Source organism: Xenopus laevis, chromosome 4S (assembly GCF_017654675.1).
Source record: "Xenopus laevis strain J_2021 chromosome 4S, Xenopus_laevis_v10.1, whole genome shotgun sequence".
In the NCBI taxonomy this organism is placed as follows: Eukaryota; Metazoa; Chordata; class Amphibia; order Anura; family Pipidae; genus Xenopus; species Xenopus laevis.
The window spans coordinates 103,289,052-103,311,387 of NC_054378.1; the positions used below are offsets into that span (position 1 = coordinate 103,289,052).

The 22,336-nt window shown below is 40.7% G+C and overlaps 1 protein-coding gene across 1 annotated transcript in view; it reads left to right on the forward strand.

The window, feature by feature from the left end:
- Window positions 1-2,717: 2,717 nt before the first annotated feature.
- The window catches only part of ippk.S (inositol-pentakisphosphate 2-kinase S homeolog), a 45,105-nt gene continuing 25,486 nt past the window's right edge, over window positions 2,718-22,336 (forward strand). The window contains exons 1-3 of the mRNA XM_018261283.2: window positions 2,718-3,058; window positions 20,669-20,716; window positions 21,467-21,562. Of these exons, the coding sequence (XP_018116772.1) occupies window positions 2,978-3,058; window positions 20,669-20,716; window positions 21,467-21,562 (225 nt within the window). The 5' untranslated portion in view covers window positions 2,718-2,977. The remainder of the gene's footprint in view (window positions 3,059-20,668; window positions 20,717-21,466; window positions 21,563-22,336) is intronic.

Sequence of the window (22,336 nt, forward strand, 5' to 3'; positions counted from 1 at the left end):
CATGAAGCAAATTTTTAAATATGAGCTGTTTTATGCCATATATTTTTATAGTGACCTACATAGTTAGGGGGGTGTTATAGTTTTACTTTAAACAGTACAATTGTTTCCCCCATCTGCAGTAGCGATGTGTGGGACAGGGCAAAACCAATGGGTCGGCCAGGTTTGGACCTACATCAATACATTATTTGTAGGTTCATTTATTACACAAGCACCAAAGTGATTACTACCTTTATTTTGCAAATACTGCATGTCTGAAATGCTCCGTTAGACACTAATGTTTGACATTATTAATAGAGCGCCAAATTATTGTGCAGTGCTGTAATGTAAATGTGTTTATACAAATAAACAGGGTCGGACTGGCCCGGTGGGACACCGGAAAAAAACAGTCCAGACCCCTCTCTCGATCGCATTCAACAAAAAAAAAGGTTTTTTAGGCGCTGCGCAGTGCCATATGCACATAGCGCCATTCACGTAGGCGGGGCGCCTTCACACAGGTGCATCACAGTAGGGGGTTGGAGGGGGGCCCTGGGACTCCCAGTCCGACCCTGCAACTAAATGACATGAATGACATCACTAGGAATATAAAATAGTCATTCCCTAATTCCATTGTATCCCCTCCCAATGTGCCAAGATAAACCTTGGCGATAGCCCCTTACAGCTCTAAGCAAAACTACACCTTGCTGTACACTTTGACCTGCCCAGTGAGCTTCACCAACCCCTACTGCTGCTGCTGGGAGAATAACCGGATGCTATTGGCCAGTTGGATGCATTGCTGCTGCAGTTTCTGTTTATACACATGCTACTGCAGAACAATCTGCTATGTACTGTTGCCTACACCTTCTAGCAGGAACAACCTCTGCCAGCACTGGCTCTTACAGTTCCAAAGTCCCTAGAGACATCGGCTATTTATTATACGTACGCGCTACATATGCTACTGCCCCCCTCAAAGAAGTAGAACCATAGAGATGCTATAGGGAAAGCATTTTAGAACATCCTCAGGAGAAATCACTCTCCTGCAGGGGCGCCATTAGAAATCACGGGCCTGTACAACAAAATTTTGGGGCCCCCGCCTACCCCCAAAAAAACTACACAGACATCAGCGCTAAAAAATGCTAAATTCCCCCACACTCAAGTTCTAAAAAGCCATTGATGATCAGGGCCCCCCTACAGGCCCGGACTGGCAATCTGTGGGTTCTGGCAAATGCCAGAGGGGCTGCTATAAGGTGCCATAGAAAGTAAGTGTTTAGTGGACTGGTGGGGGCTGTTTGGGCCTCTGTGTGGGCTGATTGGGCCTCTGTGTACCTGAAATGCCAGGACCTATTTTAATTCTCAGTCCGGACCTGCCCCCCATAAGTTAAAAAAAAAACTGTGGTGCCTGGGCCCCCCATGTTTTTGTTTTTAAAAAAAACACTGCCACAAGGGACCCCCATAAAAGTTTTTTTTAAAAATCAGTGGTGGTCATGGCCCCCATAAGTTAAAAAAAATGTTGGCACCAGGGCCCCCTTACAAGTTAAAAAAAAATTGGCGCAGAGAATATTTAAAAAACAAAAAACATTGGTGGCATGGGCCTGTAGAGTATTAAAATAATACATTGGTGGCTAGGGCTTTAAAAAAATAAAAAAAACACACATTAGTGTTCAGTAGAACTGAACTCGTGGCTTCAGGACTTCAAGTTCGGCTCTTTCCGTGACTTCGGGTCTTTTCGCATCTTCGGGACTTTTGAAGAGGTGGCAAGTTTTCAGCGCTACTAAGAGGGGTCCGGCTATTTAAAAAACTGCAGCACAGCTGGGCCCGGTACACTTGTACCCCCTGATGGTGCCATGCTCTCCTTTATATGCACTCCTAAAGGCAGAGACACATGCTGCAATTCGGCGAGATTAGTCAACTGGCGACAAATCCCCTCTTCTTCATGGCGGCTAATCTCCCCGAACTGCCTCCTTGTCGGCTAGAATGTAAATTGCCGGCAGGATGGCACTCGATTAGTTTTCTGAAGCCGACCCACGAGGAAACTTCGGAAAAAGTGTTCCGAGTGCCATCCCGTCGGCGATATTCATTCTAGCCCTTACCTTGTATGTACATGGGCTAAATAAACAACAATCTGACTTATTTCACTACAATCAGTGTGCTGCTGGTTTGTTCCTACATTGTATGCTGGACCTGGGCAGGAAAAGGTCATCCAGATTAAGCACCTGATACCCTTAGGGTAAGGTCACACCTGGAGATTCGGGGAGATTTAGTCGCCCAGTGACTAATCGCCTCTTCTTTGGGGCGACTAATCTCCCGGAACGGCTTCCCCCTGCTAGAATGAAAAAACACCTGCGGCACGGCACTCGCGGCGCTTCGCTTTCTGAAGTCACTCGAAGTTGCCTTACTTGGAAACTTCGGAAAACGAAGCACCACGAGTGCCGTGCCGCAGGCGTTTGTTCATTATAGCAGGGGAAGCCGTTCAGGGAGATTAGTCGCCCCCAAAGAAGAGGCGATTAGTCGCTGAGTGACTAATCTCCCCTAATTGCAGAGTGTCTGCCATAAGGAAGCGGAATGCAGACACTTTCCTTGTTTCATTCACACATTCGAAGAGGCTGCAGTTACAACTCCAAACTGGCCACATATGTTCCAATCTCCCCCCTCTTGTCTCATTCCTCCCTCCTCAGCCCTCAGTGTTTAAACTCTCTGTCCTCAGCCCTCAGACTGGTTTACAAGCTGAGATCTGAGCACGGAAGGCTACGAAGGGAGGGTTTGAGAGCTGAGACTGATTTCTCCTGAGGATGTCCTAAAATGCTTTCCGTACGGCTGGGCGGAGCATGGTGACGTAACTCGGAGTAGATGTGTCTGGATCCCGGCAGGAGGATTGTGGTACAAGCAGTCACCGGGGAGTGAGCGGAGCTGTGGGGGTGGGAGGGAACGTGTCACGTTGTTTGTTCCTTTACCTCCCGTGCGTCGCTTCCCCCACAAGCAGTGTCCGGATTAGGGCGTGGGAATGGAACCGGAGAAGATGGACGAGAATGAATGGAATTATCACGGGGAGGGAAACAAAAGCCTGGTAGTGTCGCATGCTCAGGTGAGGGCTGTCATTGCTTCGAGTTGTACCGTGCTGTGGGGGGCGATTTTACTGGGAGGCAGCCGGGGCGGGAACACGATGTGTAACTCTGTTATGTCTGTCTGTCTGTCTGTCAGGGGCTCTCAGTCTAGTACTCCCAGCATCCTTCTCATGACTCCCAGCATCCTTCTCATGACTCCCAGCATCCTTCTCATGACTCCCAGCATCCTTCCCATGACTCCCAGCATCCTTCCCATCATCCTTCTCATGACTCCCAGCATCCTTCCCATGACTCCCAGCATCCTTCTCATGACTCCCAGCATCCTTCCCATGACTCCCAGCATCCTTCCCATGACTCCCAGCATCCTTCCCATGACTCCCAGCATCCTTCTCATGACTCCCAGCATCCTTCCCATGACTCCCAGCATCCTTCCCATGACTCCCAGCATCCTTCCCATGACTCCCAGCATCCTTCCCATGACTCCCAGCATCCTTCTCATGACTCCCAGCATCCTTCTCATGACTCCCAGCATCCTTCCCATGACTCCCAGCAACCCAGCATCCTTCTCATGACTCCCAGCATCCTTCCCATGACTCTGTGCTACAGACACACAACTAGGCGCTGTGACTTTCACGAGTGTAACACAAGGGCTGAGGGTAGAACAGGGCTCAGGGGCCTTTGGGGTGGGGAAACAAATGGACTTCTAATATTGTATTTTATAATAAGGACATACATGCAGCCTGCACTGCTCCAGCTGCTCTTGGTTTTCATGGGGCGGTTGCTGGGACTTATACATATATTACTAACACTTTTATAAAGCTCCAAATTATTCTGCACCTTACATAGGAGCTAGAGCAGGGGTGCCCAAACTTTTTGTAAGGAGGGCCAGATTTGGCGAGGTGAAAATGTGTGGGGGCCAACATTCAGCAGGACATTCTTTGAGGCAAGGAGATATGTGGTGGTGGGACAAGGTTGGGAGCGATTAGTAGCAGTGAGAGCAGGATGGCTGGGTGCACTTTGTCACAAATCTGATACCATCTTGCTGAAAATCTTTCAGTAGGAGAACATTGACCACATTTTGAAAGTGGATGCAGGACGTATTGGTGCCAATCAAAGCTATGGAGCAGTTTTAGATGCCATTATTTTTGCACTGCCATTTTTCAGGGAAATTACTGCACCGTCCTAAACCCACACAGGGTACCAGTACGATGCCGAATGTTACTTTCCCAGACCACACCTCACCCTCACTCACTGGCTAAATGGGAAAAGGAAGGTGGTGTCTCCTAGTCACGCCGAGCCCTGTACAAAACAGTTGCCGAAAGGTTGGCTGATGATCTGCAGCAGCGGGGGCCAGACTTTTGGTTTCGTCACCCAGTGACGTTGTGACGTCACACGCACACGCTAACGCGCGGTTACGTCACTGCGTGCAGCCGTTGCGACAAGAAGCTCTGCTCATCTCTGCTCGGGCTGGGGGCCAGTCTAAAATTGAGAATGGGTTGCAATTGGCCCGCGGGCCGTAGTTTGGACATGCCTGAGCTAGAGGGTCCTTGCTCTTCAGAGTTTACAATCTAAAAGAGTTATGGTTCAGAAGCAGGACAATAGTGGGATGGATTTATATATTACAGATATGGGATCTGTTATCCGGAAACCCATTATCCAGAAAGTTCAGAATTACAGAAAGGCCGTCTCCCATAGACTCCATTATAATCAAATAATTCAGACTTTTTTTAAAAATGATTTCCTTTTTCTCTGTAATATTAAACCAGTCCCTACTAAGATATAATTAATCCTTATTGGAAGCAGAACCAGCCTATGGGGTTTAATTAATAATTACACTATTTTCTAGTAGACTTAAGGTATGACGATCCAAATTACAGAAAGATCCGTTATCCGGAAAACCCCAGGTCCCGAGCATTCTGGATAACAGGTCAAATAAGTAAGTAAGTAAGTCCCCAGCCTTTCTGCAGAGCCAACTGTTCCCTAGTGTAGATAAAACACAAAAACGGCTGCTTCAGCTCACCGCTCTTCCCTTTATCCAGGTGCTCTGTCAACAGTGTCCCCACTGTAAATACATGAAACTCACCAGGCACTTCTGGAATGTAGTTTATTGGGGTTGCTGCTGTTGGACACCTAACGCGTTTCAGGAATGTATCCCTTAATCATAGGCCTATGATTAAGGGATATTGTATTATTGCTTCATAACCATGATGTTTCTCAGCTGTAACGACACGTGGAGCTCTATTTACACACCCTGCCTAATAAAAGAAAACATAATTCTAAGCAATTTTCCAATATACATTTGCTTTTAAAGTTGTTTGTAAAAACAATTCATATTAAAAGCATCGGCTTAACTTCCAGTTGTTACTTTTGAATGTTGCAAAAGTCTTGGTTCCCCTTCAAAGACAGGTCTTTCATTGTCTTACATTGTATCAACAGTCTTAGAAATCAGGACAGAGAATAGAAAGGGACAGACGCTGCTTTCAATAGTAATACATGTACAAATAACATAAAAACCATAGAACAATTGTACTGAATGTATATAGAAAAGTTGCTTAGAATAATGTTTTCTTTTATTAGGCACATTTTTATTTTGGGGTTGACTAGCCCTTTAATGCTTCCCAAATGGAGGTGTAGTATAGTAATGGCAATATGGACAACCCTGTGTATCAACCCTGTGTATCAACCCTGTGTATCAACCCTGTGTATGTATCAACCCTGTGTATGTATCAACCCTGAGTATGTATCAACCCTGAGTATGTATCAACCCTGAGTATGTATCAACCCTGAGTATGTATCAACCCTGTGTATGTATCAACCCTGTGTATGTATCAACCCTGTGTATGTATCAACCCTGTGTATGTATCAACCCTGTGTATGTATCAACCCTGTGTATGTATCAACCCTGTGTATGTATCAACCCTGTGTATGTATCAACCCTGGCAAAGGGAGTAGTGTTGCTGGCGTATTCCCTTTATTATCTGGTGCCGTGTGTGTGGAAATGACTGAGGAGTTCAGCTAAACACCAAGTATAGAACAATCCCATCATAGGGGTATATTTATCAAAGAGTGAAGTTCCGCCACTAGAGTAAAATCCCATTTCTATGGGATTTTTAAAGGCGTATTTATCAAAGGGTGAACTTTCACCCATTGATAAATACGCCTTTCAAAATCCCATAGAAATGAATTGAGAGCTGCGGAATTTCACTCTTTGATAAATTCCCTCCATGGTGTGCTGCAGTAGCAGTTGTCTGTATTGATGCCCTTGTAAAGCAGCTCACTGCAGACCTGGAATAGTTTAGTATCTGCTTCTGATTTCATCTGTTTTCAAAACGTTTTTAGGATTTGTACATTGGGTTAATTAAAGTTCTGCAACTTGCAGAGCAGCCTAATGACTGCTCCGCACGTGGGTGCGTTATCATATTCTGGGTGTGTTACACACAGGCACTATTGCTCTATATAGTTTTCAAGTCCTCCTTTGAGGTCCAAAATTTGGCTAATAAATGAACCAGGGTACAGATCTATGAAAATGTTGCTGCCAGTCGGCCATAGTTTTAATACTATCTAGGGGAGCAAATATAGTAAATGTTCACCCTTAAATCTAACCCTAATAAACGTTGATACGCCTTCAGATTGATGGTATTCTCTCCCAAATCTTACCAAACTGACCTTCAGGCTGGTGCCTGAAACTTTGTATGTCTTTTTATAACTCATTTGGAAATTGCCAGTGTTGAATTAAGGTATAATTATTATAGTTTATCTCATTGCAGCTTTAATTTCCCTTCCCTGGCTGAATGGAGACTCAGAACAAATGCTTATTTTGCTCATTTATTAAACCAACCCTGGTGAACACAAGTTGTTCTTTGAAAAGAGTGTTATGTGTAATGTGTGTTTTTAATTACAATGCGAATGGCCTTTTGTTTTTGTAATTGTATGTTTTTAAAGGGTGCTGAACACTTAAGGGCTCATTTAAAGAGGTTGTTCACCTTTAAATCCACTTTTAGTATGATGTAGAGATTAATAGTCTGAGACTATTTGCAATTGGTTTTAATTCTTTTTTCATTATTTGTGGTGTTTAAATTATTTAGCTTTTAATTCAGCAGCTCTCCAGTATGCAATTTCGGCAATCTGGTTGCTAGGTTTCAAATTACCCTAGCACCCATGCACTGATTTGAACAAGAGACTGCAAAATGAATAGAAGAGGTCTTAACAGAATGAAGAGCAGTAACAAGTAGCAATAACAATACATTTGTAGCCTTACAGAACATTTGTTTTTCAGATGAGGTCAGTGACCCCCATTTGAAAGCTGGAAAGAGTCAGAAGAAGAAAAAGGCAAATAATTTAAAAATATATATAAAAAGAAAATAATAAAGACCAATTGAAAATTTGCTTAGAATTGGCCATAACATACTAAAAGTTACCTTAAAGGGATCCTGTCATCGGAAAACATGTTTTTTTCAAAACACATCAGTTAATAGTGCTACTCCAGCAGAATTCTGCACTGAAATCCATTTCTCAAAAGAGCAAACAGATTTTTTTATATTCAATTTTGAAATCTGACATGGGCAAGACATTTTGTCAATTTCCCAGCTGTCCCTTTCACGTGACTTGTGCCTGCACTTTAGGAGAGAAATGCTTTCTGGCAGGCTGCTGTTTTTCCTTCTCAATGTAACTGAATGTGTCTCAGTGGGACATGGGTTTTTACTAATGAGTGTTGTTCTTAGATCTGCCAGGCAGCTGTTATCTTGTGTTAGGGAGCTGTTATCTGGTTATCTGTGATATCAGTCCAACTTGCAGTACATCAGTAAGGAGTGATTGAAGTTTATCAGAGCACAAGTCACATGACTTGGGGCAACTGGGAAATTGACAATATGTCTAGCCCCATGTCAGATTACGAAATAGAATATAAAAAAATCTGTTTACTTTTTTGAGAAATGGATTTCAGTGCAGAATTCTGCTGGATCAGCACTATTAACTGATTAATTTTGAAACATTTTTTTTTTCCCATGACAGTATCCCTTTAAGGGTCAGGGCACACAGGCAGATTCGGGGAGATTAGTCGCCCGGCGACAAATCTCCTCTTCTTCGGGGCGACTAATCTCCCCAAACTGCCTCCCCTGCCTTCCCGCCGGCTAAAATGAAAACACCGCGGGATGGCACTCAGAGCGATTCGTTTTCCGAAGTAGTTCGAAATTGCCTCACTAGGAAACTTTGGGCGACTTCGGAAAACGAATTTGCATGAATTTGAAATTCGACCTTTGATAAATGTGCCTCCCAATTTTAAGGGATGGGAGGCGGGATGACTACACATCTCCTGCCTCTTGTGAAAACTGTACTTGATTCATGTGCCTGGCACTTCTACCTCTTGGCAGTTAAAATGTGCAGAGAAGATTGAGGGTTAAACAGAGTACAGTAGTTATACAGCTATACCTGGGACAGCAACTCTTTGCATCATTGCTTTGCTTCTCCCTGTAGTTATATATAGTTTGAAAGGGTTCCACACCTTGTTCACAGCTTCAGGTTTGCCTAAACTGCAATTATTTCTGCTTGCTGGGCACAACCTTCCCCACCAGTTGGACTACTTATATAATACACGTATGGGACCTGTTATCCAGAATGCGCAGGACCTGGGGCTTTCCGGGTAATGGATCTTTCCGTAATTTGGATCTTCATGCCTTATGTCTACTAGAAAATCATATAAACATTAAATAAATCCAGTAGGCGGGTGTTTCGCCCAATAAGGATTAATTATATCTTAGTTTGGATCAAGTACAAGCTACTGTTTTATTATTACAGACTAAAAATAAATAATTTCTAAACAATAAATTTGGATTACTTGGATAAAATTGAATCAACCTTTCTGTAATCCGGAGCTTTCTGGATACTGGGTTTCCAGATAAATTATCCCATACCTGTATGTGCGCTGTCCATGGAAGGAGCACATTAAACACACTAAAAATCAAGCGCCTGGGTGCTGGTGATTTCAGGCCCAATGTTTTGATCCCTCCCTACCTGTGACCTTTTTCAAGGGAATACATATAGAAAAGTGTGTGTGTGTGTGTGTGTGTGTTTATCCAGAAAGCTCCAAATTACGGAAAGGCAGTCTCCCATAAACTCCATTATAATCAAATAATCAAAATTTTAAAAAATGATTGCCTTTTTCTCTGTAATAATAAATAGTACCTTGTACTTGATCCAAACTGAGATGTAATTAATCCATATTGGAAGCAAAACCAGCCTATTTTGATTATTTAATGTTTACGTGATTTTCTAGGAGACTTAGGGGCAGATTTATCAAAGGTCGAAGCGAAAATTCGAATTCAAATTTGGAGCTAATTTTTGTGTACTTCGGCTAGGGAATAGTCAAAATTCGATTCAAATTTGAAGAAAATAAAAATAAAATGCCATTTAACCTATGGGGGACCTCCTAGAACCTATTTGGAGTCAATTAGTGGACTTTGAAAAATCTAAGTTTTTTTTTTTTTCTTTTTTTGGAAAAACTTTGAATTGAATTCGCTATTACTTCGATTCGTAGGATTTGAATTTGATAGAAAACTGACCTATTCCGCAAAAAAAAACCCTTTGATTTCTTTTAATAAGTTTAGGTTGGTCTTTTTCAATTCGAATTTCGAAGTTTTTCAAATTTGAAATTTGACCCTTGATAAATCTGTCCCTTAAGGTCTGAATATCCAAATTACAGAAAGATCCGTTATTTCGGAAAACTCCAGGTCCCGAACACTCTCAATAACCGGTCCCATACCAGTATATATATATATATATATATATAGGAATACATTTCACTGTTTGATAATGTCTCTAAAAACCTTGGTGTGTGAGTAAGTATAGGATTAAAGATGGCCTACTTTAAAGCCAGTGGGAATCAACCATATAGGAAACTCTGTTTATACAGGCAGCCTGTTCTTATTTTCATGGCTTGGGCAGGGGTTAAGAACCCCACTAGCACTGAACTTTTCTACTTCCATACTTCAGAGAACTCGTGTTCTATTTGGCAGGATACACAGTCCCATTGCACAGTGGCTGGTACATGTTGGCACAGGAACAAAGCAGCTCAGTGGAAATTCAGTTGCACACGGGCTGACCCAGCGGTGCCTATTTTTTCAAGGTGTGGGAAAATCCGCTTACAGTTTCCCTTAGTTTCAAACTATGAAAAGTTCTACAATACAAATCAGGGGCATAGCCATAGCCGCAAACTGTAAACCGACAACCTGGAAAGTGATCTGGGACTTCCTCAGACTGGGCATTATTTACTGTCAGGGGATGTACTCTTTAAATTAAGATTTTTGTACAAATTGGTCTTCATTACATTTTATTTTTTTTTTAACAATATTTTACATCACATGTACTGCAGCTCTGCCTTTGGAATTTAGTTTTGTGCCTGTGTTAAGCATAGTAACCAGGACCAGCTTCAGTTCCATGAGGTTAAATATAGCACTGCATGCTTTACATTATAGACTTTATAGTATGTTATAACATAGCTATTTCTAAGCAGCTTTTTAATTGTCCTTCATTTTTATTTCTTATAGTTTTTTTTAATTATTTGCCTTCTTCTTCTGACTATTTCCAGCTTTCAAATGGGGGGGGGGGGGGGTCACTGACCCCATCTTAAAAAACAAATGCTCTGTAAGGCTACAAATGTATTGTTATTGCTACTTTTTATTTACTTCGCTTTTTATTCAGGCCTCTCCTATTCATATTCCCGTCTCTTATTCAAAGCAATGCATGGTTGCTATGGTAATTTGGACCCTAGCAACCAGGTGGCTGAAATTGCAAACTGGACAGCTACTGAATAAAAAGCTGATTAACTCAACAACCGCAAATAATAAAAAATAAAAACCAATTGCAAATTGTCTCAGAATATAATGCTCTACTTCATATTAAAAGTTATTGTAAACGTGAACAACCCCTTTAAGATTACTGTGTGATAAAATTACTAGCAAGATATGCAGTTCAGTTCAAGCAATGTGTCTAAAAATTCTTCAATATTTTCTCCATTCTGTTTTAAAACGTACCTTACACACCTGGATAAATGTATTCCTAGTTCTATGAGAATATCCCCACCTTTAATGCAACGAACTAGAGCCTTTAATATCTGTCTTCGTCTAGATTTTTTCATGTTTACTGTATTCATTTATTTTGTGTTTTACATTAGTCTGCTGTGGGTGTTTGTCTTTCTGTAAATAGCAGATGAAATCAATCCTTTTCTTTTTGGAGACAGAGTTGTGAGCTAAATCCGGGTGAAAACAATGGCTTTCTCTTCTGCGCTGAGAGCACTCACATTGCACTGAGCACACATGCTGCCATTGTCTCTTGGAAAGTCCAGCACTGCTAGATGGAAACTAGCCAGAGCTAAATAACATCTCTTGGCTTTATTCATGGTTTTGTACATTAATGGGCAGATTTATTAAAGGGCATGTAAAGGCAAAAAAAATAAAATCCCATTTTTACTTTCTTTAATGAAAAAGAAACCTATCAGAATGCCAAAACATCCTCCACATGCGTTCGATATAAAGAGAATGTATACAAAATCCTACTTAATTGGTACTACACCCCGGATAGACTCCACGCCATATACCCTACCACAACGGACAGATGTTGGAGAGGCTGCAAACAACGAGGCACACTAGCACATCTAATGTGGTATTGTCCCGTAATCGTCCCGTACTGGGAAAAGATGTCAACACTTTTAAGCAAGGTGCTTTTTCGGAACGTACCACTTGATCCTTGGATATATATACTGGGTAGACCCCTCGAGGGGAATCCCAAGGCAGATCAAAGGTTAATGAACCACATACTGACAGCGGCTCGGAGACTTATATGTTCAAAGTGGAAACAAAGATTAGCTCCTACTATGACTGAAGTGCAAGATAAAGTGGAAGACATATGTAGAATGGAATATATGTCAGCCATACATAATCACAGCAAATCGGCTTACGATAAGGTATGGACGAATTGGATATATCATTTTCCCAACATTCATACAACAGCATAGTCACTATGATGTTCCAGAATTTAGGGGCCCAGAGCGCCTACACAGCATGCGCAGTTTATGACTGCAGAGTATGGACACGACTACGTTCTTTGATCAGGGCCTCTTTGCACTAAGTCCTCCTTTCCATTTTTCAATTTTTCTGCGATACTTTAGACCTATACCTCCTACTTCCATATCACTCTTTGACTGGTTTACCCAGATACCATACTCCAAACTTTGATGTAGAGTGGGGCTGCACCTTGTGAAACCTTAAGACACTATGCTATTTTATTGTATTTAGTCAATCATATCCACAACCTTGCATACTTCAGTTTCTCAACTGTATAATTTTTTTTTTTTTTTTCCCTATGTGTTTTTTTTTCTGTTTTCTTATGTTTCCTATTTTGTCCTACTTATTATTTGTGTAAAATTCATAAAACTACTTAAATAAAGAGTTATAAAAAAAAGTTAAAAAAAAAAAAGAAAAAAAAAGAAACCTATCTCCAATATACTTTAATAAAAAAAAGTGTACCGTTTTTATAAGAAACCTGACTGTATGCAGTGAAATTCTCCCTTCATTTACTGCTACGGATAGGAATTGTCAGATGGTCCCTAACTGCTGAGCAGGGAAACAATTATACTTATGAACAGCAGGGGGAGCCCCCGCCTTCCCAGCCATGCAGAACTCAAGCAGCTTTCTTTGACGATCCCTAAGCAGCCCAGACCACACTGAGCATGTGCACAGTCTTAGTCTTGCAAAGATTTTTAACAAAGTTACAAGATGGTGCCCCCCTGTCACCAACTTTGATTTGGCTTGTGGTGCAGTAAGTTCATGTTTATATTTAGTATACAAAATACAGCATTTCTAGCCTTATTCTATTTTAGACTTTACATGCCCTTTAAGAGTTGAATTGAAAATTTGAATTAGAATTTTGCGAATTTTTTTTCATGGTCAAATTCGACTAGGGAATTATTCAAACTCTATTTAAGTTTTTTTTTTTTTTTTAAAAAATTAGATTTTCTAGATTTATCATTCTCTGGCCCTTTAAGAATTCGAATTCGACTATTCGCCACCTAAAACTTGCTGAATTACTGTACAAGTCAACGGGAGAGGTGCAGTGACCAGTTTGGAGTTGTTTGTAGCCTTTTTTTCTAATTTGTTTCGAGTTGGTAAAATTTGTCCGAGTTTCACATATTCAATTTTTTTAAATAAGTAATCGAATTTCAAGTAAATTCACGTGAGTTTAAAAAAACTCTCATGAATTCGAAATTCTACCCTTAAAGGGGCGGTTCACCTTTAGGGTAACTTTTATTATGTTATAGAATGGCCAGCTCTAAGCAACTTTTCAATTTTCATGGATTATTTTTTATAGTTTTTGAATTATTTGCCATTTTCTTCTGAATCTTTGCAGCATTGAAATGGGCGTCGCTGACTCCTAAAATAAACGAATGCTCTGTAAGGCTACAGATGTATTGTTATTGCTAAATTTTATTACTCATCTTTCTATTCAGGCCTCTCCTATTCATATTCCAGTTATTGAAATCAGTGCAGTTGCTAGGGTAATTTGGACCCTTGCTACCAGATTGCCTAAAATGCAAATTGAAGCGCTGCTGAATAAAAAGCTAAATAACTCAAAAACCACAATGTTTCAGAATATCACTCTACATCACACTAAAAGTTATCTCAAAGGTGAACAACCCCTATAAGGTATGAAGATCTAAATTACAGAAAGATCCTTTATCTGGAAAGCCACAGGTCTTGAGCATTCTGGATAACAGGTCTTATACCTGTATAACTGCATAGCTGGAAGGATAAAACTCCTAGTATAGGAGGAGCATCTCATATTATCTATTAATACAATAGAAACTTTCGTTGGTAATGTGCTGCGGAAACGCGTGATGTTTTTTACACTGTATTTTCTCAGCACGCCTTTACAATTATGCTACCTTAATATTCTGGATGTTTTGACAGTTGGAGTATTTCCCTTTCTCATCTGTCACTTTCCCTGTGCTGCTGCTGTAATCCGTATTCTACTTTCAGTTTTTCAGTTACTCACACAATATCATTCTAATCTGTCACTTTGCTTATTTCCCTTTGGTGCAATTGCCACACTTTTTTTTTTATTTGTTCTTGGACATGAATGGTATTGCTGCACTTTGAACAAAATAATGAGAAGTATAAGACTGCAGACCTCTTGTCGCATATGTAGGTGATTATTGGTGATTTCATGGAAAGTAATGCTAAAGTATACATTGCTCTTAAACTTGTGATGGTAGAGATATGTTTTTTCTGTAAGTTATTTATTGACTTAATGTTTAGAACCTGATTTTTTGCTGAAAATCAATGTTCAGTTGGTTGGACTGGAGGCCTGTGCTACACTAGACTTGCTCCATAGACTTCCACCAAAGCCCAAATACACAACCTGCATGTTTGCCTGCTCCTACCTGTTTGTCGCTCCAATAACCCTTTAACCTCCACCCTTACATGCATTTCAATATACATCTTGACTGTGATGAGTGTATGTATGTTTGTTTGAAAGACATTGAGCTGGACTTCAAAATGCAGAGCATTAAGCTGGGCATAGACGCAAAGATCTGATCGTACGAATCGAGGATTCATACGATTTTCAGACCGCGTGTGGAGAGTCCCGGCATTTTTCGTCCGGCGGAGATCGGTTGTTTGGTCGATCGGACAGGTTAAAAGATTTCTGTCGGATGCCGATAATATCTCTGCGTGTATTGCCGATCATACGATTTTCAGAGGGAGACTGTCACCAGCATAACTTTCCTACGATTGCTGTCAGGGGCAGAACATTGGCTCATCTGTTCTTTTCTACTTTATTTGATCTGAATGGTTAGTGGCAGGTCGGAAGATGGGAAAGTCAGATTGTACGATGATTCGTACAATCGGATCTTAGTGTCTATGGTCAGTTTAAGGCTCAGCCACACACAGGTAAATAATCCCTCTTTCTACGCCAGTGATCCCCCAACCAGTGGCTCGTGAGTAACATGTTGCTCTCCGACCCCTTGGATGTTGCTCCCAGTGGCCTCAAAGCAGGTGATTTTTTTTTTTGAATTCCTGACTTAAAGGCAAGTTTTGGTTGGATAAAAACCATGTGTACTGCCAAACAGAGCCTCCTGTTGGCTTTAAGTCCACATAGGAGCTACAAATACTCAAGCAAAGGCTTATTTGGAATCCCCAGGAACTATTTGCATGCTTATGTTGCTCTCCGACATTATTTTACACTTGAATGTGGCTCACGAGTAAAAAAAGGTTGGGGACCCCTGCTCTACGCCCATAAAACCTATCCGGTGGAAGTCCAGTAGGTACCAAGGCTTTTTACTACTCCATAGCTGAGTGCTAAATGAATACTTAGCCTAGTGAGTCACTAAGTCACTTGTAAAGGGGGGCAGTATCCTTATATACTGCTTATTTCTTTTTCCAGGGGACCCAAATTATGTTGCCCAATCAACTTTGTGACCCCCAAAAAATTGGTTTAATACCAAATCACCATGTTTTAGTCACTTGGTTTAATAGTAGTTACTTTCACAGAAGGGGATTGTGAGGATCCAACCTAAACAGCACGGGGATGAATTTTGTGGGTCCTGACCCATGGATTAAGAATCTGTGTTCTATTCTGTTTAACTGCCTCCTTTAAATAAGCAGGAAAGGTAAAATCTCTTGGGTGGCCAAATGTTTGACACCCGAGCTTTGGACACCCGAGCTTTGGACACCGTCCATTAGTTATGCCTTTCCTTCACCTTTAAAGACATACAAAATAGTGTAATAGTTTCCGTGTCTATTTTCTAATATATACAGCTGTCCCTGTCTTTTGTTAGTAAGCAAAGTGTGCTTGATATAATAACTTGTTTTTCTGTTTTGTTTCTGTGGCTAGATAAAAATTTTTATCTCTTAAACTCATATGCTCAGTCAGTCCTCCTCTCTAAAGTCAATAGCCACAAGCGTTCCTTTCTCCTTATAAGGTTTGATCGTACATCCCGGATATAACTGTGACATTTATATACTTGAGACTTATAATGGAAAGTGAAGACCAAAGTAACAAAAGTAGGATAACCGCTAGTAAAAGGAATTGAAGGAAGAGGGAGCTTGTATGGGGAACAAGCCAACGATTCCTTTGTTTGACACATGTAGCATGCCAACAACTTGGATTATATTAATGGCCAATAAATTCCCTCCTCTCATGAAGCCAGTTTATGACCAACACTATTGTGTTGTATGTTGAACTATATACTTGCAATTGTGGTACAGGTTTGGAATCCGTTATCCGGAAACCCATTTTCCAGAAAGCTCTGAATGACGGAAGGGTCATTTCCCATAGACTTCATTTTATCCAAATAATCCAAAATTTTAAAAATTATTTCCTTCTTCTCTGTAATAATAAAACAGTACCCTGTACTTGATCCCAACGAAGATATAATTAATCCTTATTGGAAGCAAAACCAGCCTTATTGGGTTTATTTAATGTTTACATCATTTTCTAATAGACTTAGGCCATGGAGATCCAAATTACAGAAAGATCTGTTATCTGGAAAACCGCAGGTGCCGAGCATTCTGAATAACAGGTCCCATACTTGTACTTATGAGCCAGTGTGAATGACTCACCACTCTTTGTTACCCACACAATGGTTAGAGCTATAAAGCTTATATCTTTATCTGGTAACCACTTATACAGAAAGGTGTGTGTGTGTCTGCATTTATAATTTATTCACACACATATTTAAAAAGAATATATATAATATTTTTTTTATAAATATGTGTGCTTGACATGGTTGTTTTTCCTTGTTTGTGGTCTATTTGTGCTGTATAAATAGTAACAAGTATGCAAACGTGACACTGTATAGGTGTGTGCTGTCAGCAAAGTATATATAGTTTTCCAGCTTCTGTACCGCCTCCCAGAAACAGTAGCCCTATCCTGTTTTAGGTTATCTTCATCATCATTTATTTTCATAGCACCAGCAAGTTACTGATTCACTGAACTCCACCTTTAGCTAACTATATGTTCTGTAAGCCATGCATGTGCCCTGTGAAACTCCTGGGTGCCACGTTTCCTGGCCCTGGGGTGGCAGCACAGCAGACCTGTCGGTTTAGTTGCCATTGCAAGTCATTCAAGGAGCATAGTGTTCTTTTTATCAATAGGAGGCTTTATACTGCTGCCAGGTTCCCAGTGTGCACATTCCAGTTACATTTACATGAGGCTAAAACTGCTGCTTGGCTGTTACACCCTTAACCATGAAACAAAGAGCTGCTTAATCACTGATAACTTGGGTTTATGTGTAATTTGTGTGAAATATGAACTACCGTGTTTAGCTGAACCCACTAGACATGATCACTGTTCTGCTTATGTCATATTAGACACAGAGATTTATTATGAAGCAAAACCAGCCTATATGGTTTATTTTATGTTTACATGATTTTCTAGTAGATATGAAGATCCAAATGGAATGGCTGTCTCCCATAGACTCCATTTTATCCAAATAATCCAAATTTTTTAAAAAGATTTCCTTTTTCTCTGTAATAATAAAACAGTAGCTTGTACTTGATCCCAACTAAGATATAATTAATCCTTATTGGAAGCAAAACCGGCCTATTGCAGCTGAGACTATAAAACCGGAAGTCGGATGCCGGCATTTGAAGGTTGCAGTGCGAGGTCAACCCGAACCCGTCCGACCCGGGCATCGGGTCGGCCCGCACATTACTAATTTCTACCACATGGCACGCACAAGTTATGCTGCTATTTCATTTCATTACATTTTATAGAAATCTGTAGGTAATGCTGGCTATTTCACTACCAAACTGCGACACAGCAGATCACAATATGCTTAAGGAACCTTTAGACGCAGGGTTATCATACCATTGTGGTGTGACCGTAGTGATGCCAAGAATGGAAACCCTATTTATAGTCACAGGAGCCCAGCTGTCTGCTCCTGCCTGTTCTATTCCACACAAGCATGGTCGTTCTATTCCACACAAGCATGGTCGTTCTATTCCATACAAGCATGGTCGTTCTATTCCATACAAGCATGGTCGTGGTCGTTCTTTTCCACACAAGCATGGTCGTTCTTTTCCACACAAGCATGGTCGTTCTTTTCCACACAAGCATGGTCGTTCTTTTCCACACAAGCATGGTCGTTCTTTTCCACACAAGCATGATCGTTCTGTTTCGCACAAGCATGATCGTTCTGTTTCGCACAAGCATGGTCGTTCTATTCCACACAAGCATGGTCGTTCTATTCCACACAAGCATGGTCGTTCTGTTCCACACAAGCATGGTCGTTCTGTTCCACACAAGCATGGTCGGTCTATTCCACACAAGCATGGTCGGTCTATTCCACACACGCATGGTCGGTCTATTCCACACACGCATGGTCGGTCTATTCCACACACGCATGGTCGTTCTATTCCACGCAAGCATGGTCGTTCTATTCCACGCAAGCATGGTCGTTCTATTCCACGCAAGCATGGTCGTTCTATTCCACGCAAGCATGGTCGTTCTATTCCACGCAAGCATGGTCGTTCTATTCCACGCAAGCATGGTCGTTCTATTCCACGCAAGCATGGTCGTTCTATTCCACGCAAGCATGGTCGTTCTATTCCACGCAAGCATGGTCGTTCTATTCCACACAAGCATGGTCGTTCTATTCCACATTCCACACAAGCATGGTCGGTCTATTCCACATTCCACACAAGCATGGTCGGTCTATTCCACACAAGCATGGTCGGTCTATTCCACACAAGCATGGTCGTTCTATTCCATACAAGCATGGTCGTTCTATTCCATACAAGCATGGTCGTTCTATTCCACACAAGCATGGCCGTTCTATTCCACACAAGCATGGTTGTTCTTTTCCACACAAGCAGGCCGTTCTATTCCACACAAGCATGGTTGTTCTTTTCCACACAAGCATGGTCGTTCTATTCCACACAAGCATGGTCGGTCTATTCCACACAAGCATGGTCGTTCTATTCCATACAAGTATGGTCGTTCTATTCCATACAAGCATGGTCGTTCTATTCCACACAAGCATGGCCATTCTATTCCACACAAGCATGTCGTTCTATTCCACACAAGCATGGCCGTTCTATTCCACACAAGCATGGTTGTTCTTTTCCACACAAGCATGGTCGTTCTATTCCACACAAGCATGGTTGTGCATTCTCAGGGTTCAGATGAATGTATCTGCACAGAGACCGTTAATGCTGAATAGTTCAGATGTGGTTGGGAGACCCATGAATGGTGTATGGCCAATGTTTATTTTTCATGTTGATTTTAGTACACAGAAAAAATAATGACATTTTCTTTGGTGTTAATGGTCCTCTACTGCAGCCCGACATGCTGTAAAGTGAAGCCTGAGACTGTGGGTCATTTGAGAGATGCACTGCTTTGTTTCTCACACCTTTAGCAGCTTTTATAATAAATTGAACAAATGTATTATTATTACATTATATACTCATAGCAGTCTTTTAATTGTGGGAAAATGCAAAGACAGGCAATTTCCTGCGAATAATAGGTTTTACTTGTGGCAATCTTGATGTTATATTATGGTAAGCTTTTTTTGGGAGGTTTGTCACCCATTATTGTGCAGAATTAACCTCAAGCCATTTTTTTTTACCCTTTGCCATCACTTTTATCGGTTTAATGGATTGCATTTGACTTCCCCTAAAAGGAAAACTATACCCCCAAAATGAATATTTAAACAACAGATTCATATTAATATCATATTAAGTGGCATATTAACTGGAATATATTTAAGTAAATATTGGCCTTTTACATCTCTTGCCTTGAACCACCATTTTGTGATGGTCTGTGTCCTGCCTCAGAGATCACCTGATACTGCAACTCTAACTGTAAGGGTAAGGCCAGACGAGGCTGTAGCCTATGGGGAAAAAACGCTGAGGCAGTTCGGGGAGATAGTCGCGCAAAAGATGTGGCGATAATTTGCCAAGGGACAAAATCTCCCCGAATCTCCTCGTCTGGCCTTACCCTAACAGAAAAAGTGTTGAAGCAAAAGAAAGAACCCTGTCTGTTAATTGGCTCATGTGACCTAACATGTATGGTTTGCTTGTGTGCACCGTGAATCCTAGGATCCCAGGAGGAGGCCCTTATTCTTTAAATAGAAAATTGGCATTTTATGATTACCCAATGGCACATACCACTAAAACAGTATATTATTATAAAAATGATTTACATGAAGCAGGGTTTTTTATATGAGCTGTTTTATGCAATATATTTTTTACCGAGACCTACATTATTTGAGGGGTATAGTTTTCCTTTAAGCAGCAAACTATATGGAGGAATAGGCTGATATTACTTTGGGAATGCTGTTCCCTGTCTATTAGAGATATACATTTTGCAAATGGTATTCAATGTTTCTGTATCAATTGAAATGTAAATCATTGGGGTTTATAAAAGTGTAGAAGCTTATTAAGTGTCACTGCAGCAAATTCAGTGGTGTGTTGTTGGTACAGTATTGTGAATATTGTGTTACAGTTGCAGTCACAGCATCTATTCGTCAGTTGAAATGCCTTATAAAAGGGATTCTCAAAACAGAGATGAATGGAGCAAGTTATTTTAGCTAAAGTGCCATTTATGCCATAATGACTGCTTTTTATTTCTCTCCCCAGAGTTGTGTGGTTTTGCGTTTCCTCAAGTTTCTCCCTAACATTAATAAGGTAAGGACCCGCTACTTCAACAGTATGGCAACTATTCATATCAATTAGCTACTGTATGTTATAATCCGTTATAAAGCCTCTTTATTATGGAGGTCTTGAAAGGCAACAGCTACAGGGTGTTTTACTATGCTAGTGTAATATTTACTCATGCACAGTAACCATTATATAAACAATATATAAATATAATATGTGTAGATATATGTATGTGTGTATGTACACTTTTCAAATTAGACAGCACCAAACGAGGTAATTTTTCTTAAAAAGCCTTTATTCCAAGGGCTTTTTCTCAGACAGAAATCTGGCTTACACTAGCCTTTCCTGAAGCTGTATATATAATGTATGTACACAGCAGTGGTGTAACTAGTAGCTGCAGGGTCTGCTTTTTCTGTAGTTACGCCCCTGCACAGCAGCTAGTACTTACTTTTTTAAGTTTTGGCTGGTGGTGTTGCACTGTATCCACCTAATAGCAACAGAAGCAGATGGCAACACAGACAAGCACATGACCACGCAAAATGACCTAAGATGGCTGCCTATATACCAATAAAAAGCACAATGCGGCCCCTGGGTGCTTCAGTGCAGCTATTGTGGAGGTTGATGCTATTGCGGAGGTTGTTGCCAATGCGGGCCCCTGGGTGCTTAAGTGCAGTTTTTTATGCAGTTGTTATCCCATCACTACCAGACTGAGACTGCTAAATGCAACTTTCTGTTTTGAAGGTTTGAGACTAATATCTGCTTCATTTTCTTTCCCAGAGCACAGAAGAAGTCTACCAGCACCTGCACAATATTCTAGATTTCGGCAAACACATAATGAAGCCGTTTCTGGGGGAAAACTACGTTCACCACGGGGTATGTGCAGGAAAATGAAACTGTGCCATTCAGGGTGGATAGATTGCTTTATCATAGGTGGATGCACACACATACTGCCAGTACTAACCTCATGTGCATTTGTAAGCACAGTACTGCAGACTGAAAGTATGGTTAATATAAAAAAAATCTACATAAAAGAGCATGTAAAGACTTCAGATTAAATGAAAGAAAATGTGATTTCTTCTAGCCTGTTATGTAGCACAAACATATTTGCTGCTTATTCCATTTGTCCTTGCTTTTCAGTTACCTCTGGTTTAATGATATCTGCTTGTAAGAGAATTTTGCTTATTTGCCATGTAAGCCATACAACTCTTCACAAAATGGGTTGCCTCTCCGGTTTCTTCCTTACTGCAAATTACTATGAGATAGTATACTGATTGGCATTATAATGTTCTACTAGAAAGCTTATTTTGGGGGTGGCATAACTTTGGAATCGTGATACAGGTATGGGATACATTATATGGAAACCATTATCCAGAAAACTCCCAATTACAGAAAGGCCATCTTCCATACACTCCATTTTATCTAAATAATACAAAATTATTAAAAATTAGGTCCAATTTCTCTGTAATAAAAATAATGTACTTGATCCAAACTAAGATATAATTAATCCTTATTGAAGGCAAACCCAGCTTATTGGATGTATTTCATGTTTACATGATTTTATAGTAGACTTAAGGTATGAAAATCGAAATTACGGTAAAATCCATTATTCAGAAAACCCCTGAGCATTCTGGATAACCGGTCCCATAA